Source organism: Oncorhynchus tshawytscha, linkage group LG10 (genome assembly GCF_018296145.1).
Source record: "Oncorhynchus tshawytscha isolate Ot180627B linkage group LG10, Otsh_v2.0, whole genome shotgun sequence".
Taxonomy (NCBI): domain Eukaryota; kingdom Metazoa; phylum Chordata; class Actinopteri; order Salmoniformes; family Salmonidae; genus Oncorhynchus; species Oncorhynchus tshawytscha.
The window spans coordinates 68,082,880-68,095,057 of NC_056438.1; the positions used below are offsets into that span (position 1 = coordinate 68,082,880).

General features: G+C 41.6%; 2 protein-coding genes, 1 long non-coding RNA gene and 1 other non-coding gene across 9 annotated transcripts in view; 2 read left to right on the top strand and 2 right to left on the bottom strand.

The window, feature by feature from the left end:
* LOC112247427 (zygotic DNA replication licensing factor mcm6-B-like) overlaps window positions 1-21 on the top strand; it is a 12,362-nt gene extending 12,341 nt beyond the window's left edge. Inside the window, exon 18 of the mRNA XM_042328908.1 lies at window positions 1-21. This exon is cut by the window's left edge and continues 694 nt beyond it. The gene's annotated coding sequence lies outside the window, so the exon portion shown is untranslated.
* A 4,565-nt stretch (window positions 22-4,586) lies between these two features.
* On the bottom strand, window positions 4,587-4,658 carry trnae-cuc. Its single transcript has one exon. It is a non-coding gene; the product is annotated as a tRNA-Glu (tRNA).
* A 37-nt stretch (window positions 4,659-4,695) lies between these two features.
* LOC112247430 (caspase-8-like) lies at window positions 4,696-9,057 on the top strand. 5 transcript variants are annotated; one of them, XM_024416186.2, is made up of 7 exons: window positions 4,696-4,838; window positions 6,177-6,269; window positions 6,484-6,824; window positions 7,027-7,067; window positions 7,334-7,439; window positions 7,610-8,192; window positions 8,318-9,057. In XM_024416186.2, the coding sequence occupies exons 2-7, from the start codon at window positions 6,244-6,246 to the stop codon at window positions 8,499-8,501; spliced, it is 1,281 nt and encodes a 426-aa protein (XP_024271954.1). In that variant the 5' UTR covers window positions 4,696-4,838; window positions 6,177-6,243; the 3' UTR covers window positions 8,502-9,057. The 5 variants fall into 5 exon arrangements, with proteins under 5 accessions (XP_024271954.1, XP_042184844.1, XP_024271955.1 ...); XM_042328910.1 differs by having other exon boundaries at window positions 6,177-6,246; XM_024416185.2 differs by having other exon boundaries at window positions 4,708-4,838; window positions 6,164-6,269.
* LOC112247432 lies at window positions 8,186-10,072 on the bottom strand. 2 transcript variants are annotated; one of them, XR_002953068.2, is made up of 4 exons: window positions 9,943-10,072; window positions 9,496-9,610; window positions 9,257-9,402; window positions 8,186-8,311 (listed from the first exon to the last, which is right to left on the bottom strand). It is a non-coding gene; the product is annotated as an uncharacterized LOC112247432 (long non-coding RNA). The 2 variants fall into 2 exon arrangements; XR_002953069.2 differs by having other exon boundaries at window positions 9,257-9,405.
* Between the last annotated feature and the right edge of the window lie 2,106 nt (window positions 10,073-12,178).

Consider the following 12,178-nt stretch of genomic DNA (forward strand, 5'->3'; position numbering starts at 1 on the left):
TCTCCATGTGATTCACACACACACCTGTCTGTTTCTCAACTGATGTTTACACACACTAAAACAATAAGAACTAAGGGGTCCTTGAGAATCTACAGTAAACATTTAACTATATTAACCTGAGTGGAATGAGATCCCATTTACACCAAGTTGGAGTTAATATGATTGACATGAATGAATATAGCCAAACTAGCCATCTGTTATTTTGTTCTAGCTAGTTACTGTGCAATCACCCAGGCATTTGTGTTTTTCCCCTTTCTGTTGTTTTCTAAGAATAAAAGGTGTTTTCCGCCACTCGTTTAACGGAAGTTCAGTTTCACAGAGAAAATGTGTGTTGTCTGTGGTCAGAGACTAAAACCAAGCACATCAGCACTTAACTCTTTAGTGAACTGCATTGCTGGCTAAGGGCTTATAAGTAAACATTTCACAGTAAGCGCGTGTGACAAATACAGTTTGATTTGGTTATTCCATTAATACATTGTCTTGTTTTTTGGGGTATCTCTGTTTCTGTCTTTTGTAGATGTATTTGTGTTTCTTTCTGCTCTCTCCCATTCTCTGTTTCTTTCCATCTCTATCTTCATCTCTCCACTTCTCTCTCAACTAAACCCAACAGAATACCTCTGGAGTCAGATCAGCAGCAGAGACAGGAGGATCATGGGTGTTCCCAAAGTGAGTTCAGCTGATAGGGTGATTCAAAATATGAGCATCATGTAGTAGCCTAAACCTATCGATGTTACATTGAACTGGGTGAATGGAATATGAATGAAAGTCATCCAATACGCTGTAATAGAACTAAGGCCATGCTCATTAAAAATAAATTGTCCTCCCTCATCTTAAACGGCACCAACCGCCATTGTTGCTGAATCAATTATGGTGTTTCTCCAGCTGCTCCAGTGTTTGAGGTCCTCTACAGTCACTAATCTTCCTCACCCTCATCTTCACATCATATGAATGTGTGGGGTCTGTGTTGGTCTCATTGTATGTCACTCCCCCCTTAAAGTCACAATACACATATACACACAGCCTCTTAACAAACGGGGCCACCGCTAAACACACAGAAGACAGTAAAACTCTCTGGTATAGTATTACCTGGTTGTTGATCTGTATCTGGTAGAAGAAGCAGCTTGATGCAATAGTGACTCTGGTTCTAGGTCTGGTGGGTGTGTTTATCAAGTCTTTGGGTCTCGTCCCACCTTATAGTAACTGTCCCAGCAGTTACAGTGGCTTGCGAAAGTATTCACCCCCCTTGGCATTTTTCCTATTTTGTTGCCTTACAACCTGAAATTAAAATGGATTGTTGGGGGGTTTGTATCATTTGATTAACACAACATGCCTACCACTTTGAAGATGCAAAAATATTTACTTTAAAATAGGGTAAACACATGAAAGGAAGGAAGATACACATACAACACACATTCATCACTCACCTCTCTCTGGGCTCCCAAGGGCATGCAGTGCCACAGCACAGACCCAGAGCAGTGTGAACACTGGACATAGCACAATGGCAAACCTGTGAGGGAGAGAAACCCAGACGCACACACACACATAGATATAACACTGTTAATAGAGAAATGACCACTTCAGCAGACTCCCTCAGACCCGATGAGTTTATATGGTCATGGACACCTACAGTACATCAGGGATGGGCAACATTACGAGGTACATCAGGACGTCAAAATTCAACAAAGAGCCACACATTTCTTAGTTTGGAGTAGCTGCGTTTCCAGATTTACTGGAAAATGTCTTGCCATGGCTAATGATACAGAGATTTCTGCACATGTGTAGGATTCTTTTTTATCTAGCTGCTACCCATTCCACTGCCTACGTAGCTTCTCTGCCACTTCCTCCTCCTTGACATGGAGGGGAAACTTCATGTTGTACACTGAATACCGAAAGGTTGCTGGATCGAATCCCCGAGCTAACAAGGTAAAAATCTGTCATTCTGCCCCTGAGCAAGGCAGTTAACCCACTGTTCCCCGGTAGGCCATCATTGTAAATATAAATGTGTTCTAAGCTGACTTGCCTAGTTAAACCTAGGTAAAAAATAATAATAATGTAAATACCAATTTTTTATGGTCGACATGTTCAGACTATGCAAACAAAGTAGCAGGCCAAGCGTTCTTTTTCAGGAACTCTGGCTAATGCCTATGGTGTGGCAGCAACTATAAAGATTAGCCTACATCATCACACAAGAGAGTGATTGTTTTTGCTCCAATGCAAGTTGTAGGGACTGTGTCCATTATACCAGAGAGAGGTTGTATAACCCAATCACTTGGATATGCACAGCATAGAGTCATTGGGATTGCTCAGCCCACTTCCCGCGGAACCTGCCCTGGCTGAGCACCTCGAACCGAAGGCTTTGAGCTCATCTTCCTTTGCCCCCAAGTTCCCTCATCCCAATGACACTGCGTCTGAGTGTGAGAGGATCTACCAATCTGCAGCTCAGGCAGGGCCCTCTGTAAACGCAGTTTCCCTCCTCTCAGTCTACATGGCGGTGCAGGCTAAGGAGCTGTGCGACTCCCTGGCGAACAGTGGCACTGCCAACTGGGAGAAGTTTATGGAGCTAAGTCTATCTTGCCGACCATACCACCTTCAAGTGTAACCGCTGAGACTTCTGGGAGGGTCATGGCGCAAGCGACCGTCGGCCAGAGAGCCCTCTTGTTGAAAAATGCAAAGGTGTCTGAGAGGGTGAAGGGAAATATCCTGAATGGACAGATCAATCCCACCAGACTGTTTGGGGCAGGTCAACACCACTGTTCCCCAAGTTCAGTTCTCAGATAAAAAGTTCCCATCACATCCAGGCCCATGGGCCGAGGGGGATGGTTCAGAATGTCCCTACGCAAAACAATCAACCTTTTTAGGGTATCCTTGTCCGGCCACCAGGCCTGGCAGGCACCCTGTCCCTTCCATGAGACAGATTGCCTACATGCAGTCGCCCCAATGGGACATGCTCATCATGTCTTAGCAGGATCAGAGGGTGACAGGTGTCCCTGCAGGGTCAGATAGCCAGGGAAGACCAGTCTACGGCACTCAGGGGATTTTTGCAGTATATTATAACAATCAGTGAATGGCTGCAAAGTTCCATCTTGAGTTGATGGGTAGGCTACACACTGGATTGGGAATAATGGTAATTTCAATTATTGAACCTTTGATGGTATTCATTGCTAATATAATATATTAATGTACACCATGGTAATTCTTTGTCATGCCTCATCTGAGCAAGATCATATGGTGACAGGGGTCTCATCAGGTTCAGGCAGTCAGGGAAGATCAGTCTGTGACAGTGCAGAAGTTAACTTTTGCCAAAAAAACACTTTTTTCTCTCAGTGCCGGCAATACTGGACAAACAAGAAACTTCAAAGATGTAAACTATTCTAAGGCAGTCTGACAACCTCTAGTTGATTTCCAAACTTTATCAAGGGTCAATAGAGGCTTTTCCCAATGACACAAAACATGTAAAACAAAAATGTGATGACGCTATTAATTAATGATGATGAATGGATACAGATGTTAGAATGCCCAGTCATGTTCATATCATCTCAGACATACTGTAAAAGTACTGCAGTTTAAGACCATCCATAGAAATTCCTATATGCCAGTGAAACTGAATACCATGCACTCGGAAATTGTATTATTCTGCTAGAGTGTGTAAAGCACAAAAGGTGACATGTTTTCATATGTTATGGTCTTGTGAAGGCTGGCTGAATTCTGGCAAATAGTATGTTATTTTATCTCAGCATGTCTACAGATTCAACATTCTCCCTGTTTTTGTTTGCTTGAAAATGTTGATACTGGAAACTGTTATCAGAAGACACTGTGAAACCAAGCATTTCGAGTGGCTAAGAAATGCTTTGCATTTATGACTCAGGCCATAATTGGAAGGTTGGTTATCCTCCCACAATGTATGGAAGAAATGTCAAGTTATGTACAGTATCACTAGATTTGATTAAGGGTATACTGTGCAACTTTCATAAGGTCTGGATGCCTTATATGGAAAACTGTACGACAAAAGGTGTCTGTATTTAAAACATGCCTACGTCAGGGGAGATACCTATTTAGGCAAGCCCTAGCAGCTAGGCTTCTCAGTTCCCCCCCGTCCCCCCGCCCCCCATGTTAAACAGGCCCACTGGGTTAAAAATGGACCAGCCCATCTGGCCTTGAATCGAGCCCTTTGCTTTCACCTATCCAACCATGTCAGGTCAGTGACATGTGGCTAATTCCAGGAAGGGATGAACAAGGATGCAAAAGGGCCTTAAAGGGGAATTCAGTCAGATATGAACAATGCAGTTAAGTCAGTTAAGAACAAATTCTGATTTACAATGACAGCCTACCCCAGACAGGACTGGGCACCACCATATGGGACTTCCAATCACCGCTGGTTGTGATACAGCCTGGAATGTAGTTATGCCTCTGTAGTGCCTTAGAACCCTGCATCACTCAGGAGCCCCAAGTAGGATTATAGGCTTAGTATACAATATACTTGGTTTGGTTATGAAAAACACTGAAAATGAGTTGTTCACTCAGTTTTTATACTTCCAAGCAGGCAAAAACTCTACTTTAGATTGAATTTGCAGTGGTTAAAAAAGAAGTTCCCTGACCGGGAATCGAACCCGGGCCGCGGCGGTGAGAGCGCCGAATCCTAACCACTAGACCACCAGGGAAACCGCTTCTTTATCGAAAAGTGACGATATTGGCCGTGTGGCGACTTCTTTGAACCTACTCCCATTGGACAGTAACTAGATGAAAGTAAAACTTCACATTTGCGAGGGAAGACGGGAACGCATAGCGACCACTGAATTATTTCATCAACTTGGCGAGCGAATCAGCTTTTAGTCGTACCGGTAAGTAATTTTGCTATGCTATCAACTCGTCATTTAGTGTCAAGATATCATGATGACCACTTTGGCAAAACATGCTCACTGCTAGTTGAATCTAAAGTAGCTAACGGTAGCTAGCTAGCGAGCTAGGCTGCTACCAAAGACAGTAGAGTATCAAGCTAAAACTGCTTTCTCCAATAGAAATCCCCGGTCTCCCTTGTAGGCTCGCTAAACTCATGCGTTGTAACACGTCATCGTCGTCTCGCGCCGAACTGCGCATGTGCATGCTGTCAAAGATACTCCTTCGATATAAAGTTGTTTTTGACGAACATGAAAGCGTGTCAGTTTGTCACTTTCACGAGGTTGGAGTAATGATATGTTCCACTACTTAAGATATTGGCTCGAATCTAGGTTGTGCCTTTTGAGTTCGAGAAAATGAATAACTAAGGAAGAACGTTTCACTTCTGCCATTGACTTCTCAAACCCCTAAACCCTGGCCTGGTCTGTTTTTTTCTGTTTCGCAATCGTTCCCGGAAGTCTCGCGATGTTGCGCCTCTGGGTTCAGAAACTCTGTCCTGCTACAGATGCTCGCACGAAGCATTATAGAAGACGGGAAGCTACTGTGAAAATCTAGGTACCAAGCTACCAACTACTTCACATTGGAAGAAGTGACGCTACAGTAAATCTACCCATAACAAAAACTTAGAAAAAGTAGTTCCCTACATCCAAACTACTTCGTGATAAATTATCAAATCTAAATCTGAGATGTCAACATTCTGTATATTTATGGCCCTTTATGGCCTAATTAATATATTTCAATTGATTGATTTCCTTATATGAACTGTAATTCAGTAAAATCATTGAAATTGTTGCATGTTGCATGTATATGTTTGTTCAGTATATTATATGTGCCGAGGTAAAAGTGGGGTTGGTACTCAGTAGGGTCTGTATTTCTTGGGGGACTGAGGAATAAGGAGTGTTGCTGGACTTTTACTCCGCCCATTCCATTGGCCCCAATGAAATACACTGTATATAAATGACATATCATCACATAGAGAAAAAATATTATTTGTGCCAAGGTAAAAGTGGGGTTGGAGGGTACTCAGTAATTCCAATAACATATATTTGTTTCTTATTAAAGTCTATTTCTTTAAATGTAGCCTACACAATAGCTTTCAACATGCCAGTATTTGTGTAAACGTTCTAAGGTAATGCTTGTATAAATAATAAAATATTAAAGTAGGCCTACATAAAATTATCCACGTATTGTTTACCAAAGTGGTTGCAATTCTTTGAACAGTTGTACTGCACTAGAGTGATACTTTTTCTTTGATATTCCAAAAACCTAGCATGCCTTTGCAGGGGGATTCTGAAAAGAGAAATCGGTGATTGAGCTGCCAGGCCACAATAATATTCTGCAGCTAGGAGAATGGTAATTCAATCATCCACAAATAGGTTAGCATAACTTGCATCAGTCATTGCATTTTGAACTTAACCCATTCTTGAAATATTGAAAAACATCTTAGGAACATGGCTGGTTTTGTTAATTCAGTTATGAGGATGACTCAGGTCACATCAGCATCGTTTGGCTTGGCCATTGACATGCATCTGTGGCATTATATGTTTTATATAATGAACACACTCTCCCTTTTCTCTTTCGGTCTCTAAGGTCCATCATGCAGATGCTGAGAGAGAAGAAGACTTTGTTAACGGAGATCCTGTCTGCGGACTCCAGCTACATCCTTCAGCATGTGCAGCAGGAGGAAATAGTGACTAATCGTGACTACAACAACCTAAACATCCCCAATCAGTCCGATGAGAAGACTGTCGTCAACCTGCTGGATAAAGTGATGAATAAAGGAGATACAAAAAGCTATGAACTCGTGAACCTGCTGCAGAAACCACATATTATAAAAAACTACCCTAGACTGGAGGAAATATTCAACAACCACACAGAACCCAGTGACCACACCTTCAACCCAGCCCCAACAATCCCAATTCCCTGTACAGGTACCACACACACTGACTACTAGTACTACCAGCTTTGCACCACGACTCTGTCATTGTTTACTGACACAACCACCAGACAATACATATAACACACTACATGACAAGACTCATTTACAGATCAATCAACTGACATCAGTGCTACTGTTCTACTGTATTAGATAGCTGTTATCAGGTATCTAACTGTGTTTTCTGTGTTTTGTAGATAATTCGGACCTGGAAACAGTGGTCACAGGTGGCGATGAGGTGATAACCCCTCTATCTACATTTAAAGTGTTTATTAACTACATATATTAAACCTCATATAGTTCAGAGAAAATACACAAGTCAACAATATACAATAATACACAGACACAAAACTTAACCTGTCTTCTCATTGCAACACAACTCTCCTTCAACTTTCCTATTTATTTCCTTATTTTCCTATTTATTTCCTTATTTATTTTTTACACTGTCAGTTTGATGTGAAATATCTTTGTGTGTAAATGACCCCTGGTTTCCTCTGTTTCCAGGTCAGTCTGTATGAGATGACCAGTGTACCCCGTGGTCTCTGTTTGATCATCAACAACGAGATATTTGAAGAACTGAGTGAAAGAAAAGGATCAAACAAGGATGCTGGTATGTCAACGTTTTATCCTCAAAAACATCTCAAGTCTCATTTCTCTATTACAGCATCTGACCAGCTTGCTCTTTTGCTGATTCGGTTGATTATCATGATGTGACATGATAGAATGAAAATAGAGAGAAGTGAGAGGTCTGGTTGTTAAGTGTCTTGTCTTCTCCTACAGTGGATCTGGCCAACATATTCAGCCGGATGAAGTTCAGGGTGGTGATGTGCAAGGACAAGACTGCAGTGGAGATTCCCAGAGTGCTGAAGGTCTTCTCTGAGCTGAAGCAGTTATCTGACCTCCAACAGTACAATGCGAAGGAGTGGGTCAGTGGTCAGTTCACTGATCTAAAGGATCTTCCTAAGCATGGCGATGCCTTCGTCTGCTGCATTCTGAGTCACGGAAAAAAGGAGGGCGTCTGTGGTACAGATGGAACAGTCGTCCCCACCATTGATATCCTCTCACCTTTCAACGGCACAAACTGTAGCATCCTTGTTGAAAAGCCCAAGCTGTTCTTCATCCAAGCCTGTCGAGGGAAGGACGTTCAGAAGGGCGTGCCGGTGAACAAGAAGCCTAAAGTTGAAGGGACGGACATGGAACTGGACACAGACGACGGACAAGTCCAAGACTACACCCTTCCACTATACTCTGACTACCTGGTTTTCATGGCCAACGTAGATCAGTATATCTCCATCAGGAGCCCAACCTCTGGGTCCTGGTTCATCCAGTCTCTGTGTGGCCAGCTTGAGAAAAGCTGCACCAGGTAACATCAGCTTGGAATTCACTGCACATCATGTTCATGTCCTCAATTTGTTTGTGTTCTCTGTTGAATGGTTGTGTTGACTTGTGTGTTCATCTCAATTTATGGTGTGTCTCCTGTCTCTGCAGAGGGAAAAACATCTATGAGATCCTTACAGGGGTCAAAGCTGCGGTGAGCAAGAAAAAAGGTGACCTTCGTATTAAAGATGCTTACGGTGGTTATGGCTACGAGGTGGTAAAGCAATCACCAGATTCTAGAGACACCCTGACCAAGATGCTCATCTTTCCTGCTGAGACCACGCATTCTTCCTGATGATCTCTTGATGTTACCATGGTACCCTTCATCATCAACCGTCCATATGCTCTTTCAAGTTCAGTTTTGATATGAAAGGTTGAATAGGCCATAATCATGACACTACCAAGTTCCTGTGGTGGCATTCTTATTTTTTTACCTTTACATGGTACATACTTTTACATGGTACATTTATTACTTTTACATTAATTGTTGTTCAATTTTACAGGACTTGGACAAAAATACATTTTATATTAATGATACAGAATTTCACCAGCTTATATACCAAAAGTCCTGTGGCACTGCTGCAGCTCAACCAAGTGAGCCAGGTGACATTGACTTTTTAACCAAACTATTAGTTTGATATGTGAAGATACTCAGAATCAGCATTCTATGTAAAGTTTCATAGCACGAACAACTGGTTATTGATATCTTGGCACACTGTTTCAGCTTTACTTTAAATATTTTTTTTATGCGATTTCATCTACTTTCTTTCTTTAGAATTTTTTATACAATCATGTTTTCTTACATGCCATCTTAAAATATGTTGTACTTCAAAATAAATATTTTATCAACAGTTGGATTGCAGAAGTGTTTTTACCTCACGCTTCTCAGAAGTAGAGTGACATCCTGTTGAATATAAAACGTGAAACATGGCTAATAGAAACAGACCCATTTTACAGACCAGATCTCCAGAACCAGTGGTGGTAAAATACACATTTATAATAGCGCTGTGGAAGCTGTGGTAGGGTCTCTGAGAGTGACAGCATACTTACATTAAATAAGCAGGCGAGAATTCACTGTTAAATCATAACAGCCTATCTGAAGTTTCTCAGTCCAGATATGGAAGATGTTTCAGAGGTAGGGAAGGAAGAGTTTCTTGGTGAGGATGTGCTTGGGCTCGTTTGGAGTCTCCTGTCATCTGCTGACCTCAAGATTCACACACATCAGCTTCTGACAGAACAGACTGGACGAGCTACAGAGGACACAAGAGGAATGTCAATATGTACATTACCTGTATGCTGCCAGACAGTGTGGGCCAGCTGTGTGTCACACTGCTCCAGTGTCCTCTGTAACTCGTCCAGTCTGTCCTCTGTCAGAAGCCCCTGCCTCCTCATCTCACACAGCACCTCCAGGGCCGGCGGGAGAGAGAGAAAAAGAGAGAGAGATCATGTATGTGTGTGTGTGTGATATACTTCTTACAGTGAAAAGATCCAGTCGTCCTCTGGGGAGTTTGTCGCTCAGCAGAAACTTAATCTTAGTGACATTCTCGAGTTACATCTTCTGAGATCCTATACAGCATTATCTCTCTCACTCTCGCAATTGAATTTTGTTGAATTGAGAGAGAGAGTGAAAGAAAAAAAGAAAGAAAGATGTAAAGCAACCTGGGAATTACCAGAATTACCATCTATTCAGTGTTGTGACAATGCAGTTACACACATACACACACAGCTCTGCTCACCTGTGAGAGAGCGAGGCTTGCATCAGTCTGAGTGTGGTCCATTCACTCCGGCTGCCGTCTCCGGGGGCGGAGCAGGTCTAGTCGACCAAATGATATCGAGGAGCTGGTACAGGAAGTAGAGGTCCTCCAGTAGGCTATATCGTAAAAAATCATTAAAACAAAATGTGCTTTTTGGTGTTCATTTAAGGTTAGGGTTAGGTATAATGTTAGCAGTGTGGTTAAGGTTAGGTTTTAAGAAGATAAAGTTTATGACTTTGTGGCTGTGTTAACTAGTGGCGACCGCCTTTCCCCTGCAGCCTCAGAAACAAGACACACCCATCCTGCACCTGAAGCCAGACCATTAAGGATTAGACGGGCTGCTTCAGATTCTCTAACCTTTTCCATGGTGAGTGCACTTGCTCATTCCCCCTCACTAATATAAAAGGAATGGACTGATATGCAAATATGTCCCCCTTTGTGCTTTACATCTCCAGCAGAATAATACCATTTCTGAGTGCATGATATTCAGTTTCCCTGGCATATAGTACATTCTATGGATGGTATTCAGTGGTGGAAAAAGTACCCAATTGTCATACTTGAGTAAAAGTACAGATACCTTAATAGAAAATGAATCAAGTAAAAGTGAAAGTCAACCAGTAAAGTACTGCTTGAGTAAAAGTCTAAATGTATTTGGTTTTAAATATACTTAAGTATCAAAAGTAAAAGTGTAAATAATTTAATATTCCTTATATTAAGCAAACTAGCCGCCACAATTCTCTTCTTTTTTTATTGACGGATAGCCAGGGGCACACTCCAACACAGACATCATTTACAAACAAAGCATTTGTGTTTAATAATTCCGCCACATCAGATGCAATAGGGAAGACCAGGAATGTTCTCTTGAGAAGTCTGTGAATTGGACCAATTTCCTGTCCTGCTAAGCATTTAAAATGTAATGAGTACTTTTGGATGTCAGAATAAACTGTAACATAACAAAATGTGGAAAAAGTCAAGGGATCTGAATACTTTCCGAATGTACTGTATCTGTATCCATTTATCATCATCAATAGCATCTCCCAGGTCTTCCTCACATTTTTTAAACATGTTTTGTGTCATCGGGAAAAGCCTCTATTGACCCTTGATAAAGTTTGGAAATCAACTAGAGGTTGTTAGACTGCCTTAAAATAGTTTACATCTTTGAAGTTTCTTGTTTGTCCAGTGTTGACGGCACAGAGAGAAAAAAGTGTTTTATTGGAAAAAGTTAACTTCTGCGCTGTCACAGACTGATCTTCCCTGACTACCTGAACCTGATGAGACCCCTGTCACCATATGATCTTGCTCAGATGAGGCATGACAAAGAATTACCATGGTGTACATTAATATATTAGCAATGAATACCATCAATGGTTCATTAATTGAAATTACCATTATTCCCAATCCCAGAATGTAGCCTACTGTCACGATCGTCGTAAGGAGCGGACCAAAATGCAGCGTGGTATGTGTGCATGATGATTTTTTAATTAAAGAAAGCACTGAATACAAAACAATAAACGAATAACGACCGTGAAGCTATAATGAGAACTGTGCTGACACAAGCAACTAACATAGACAATCACCCACAAACAAACAGTGAAACCCAGGCCCCCTAAGTATGATTCTCAATCAGAGACAACTAATGACACCTGCCTCTGATTGAGCCCCATACTAGGCCGAAACATAGAAATCCCAAAATCATAGAAAAACAAACAGACTGCCCACCCCAACTCACGACCTGACCATACTAAATAACGACAAAACAAAGGAAATAAAGGTCAGAACGTGACACCTACCCATCAATTTAAGATGGAACATTGCAGCCATTCACTGATTGTTATAATATACTCCAAAAATCATTTGAGCTCCGTAGACTGGTCTTCCCTGGCTGTCTGACCCTGCAGGGACACCTGTCACCCTCTGATCCTGCTAAGACATGATGAGTATAGTGTTGTGTACTGACTGTGCACCTTGACAGTGAAGCCTGTAGAGCTGTTTATACTGAGTCAGTGTGAAAAGTAGGAAATTAGCTGGGGAAACTGACAATAATTTTACATTACTATACTGACTAATAAAAACTAACATTGCACCAAAAACACATCAGAATATCGATCTTCAATTGCTTGGCAGCTGGTTTCATCATTTGATTCAGGTCTAGTGTGATTGAGAAAAAATATCTAAAGTTCATGAGCTAGCTTGCTAACATTGACCAACTTTTGACAAG

Excerpts from the sequence above, each read along its gene's own strand:
- LOC112247430 (XM_024416186.2), top strand. The coding sequence starts at position 6,244 with ATGGTAATTCAATCATCCACAAATAG. Across the intron at positions 6,825-7,026 it reads AATCCCAATTCCCTGTACAG|ATAATTCGGACCTGGAAACA; the intron begins GTACCACACACA and ends TGTGTTTTGTAG. Across the intron at positions 7,068-7,333 it reads TGGTCACAGGTGGCGATGAG|GTCAGTCTGTATGAGATGAC; the intron begins GTGATAACCCCT and ends CTCTGTTTCCAG.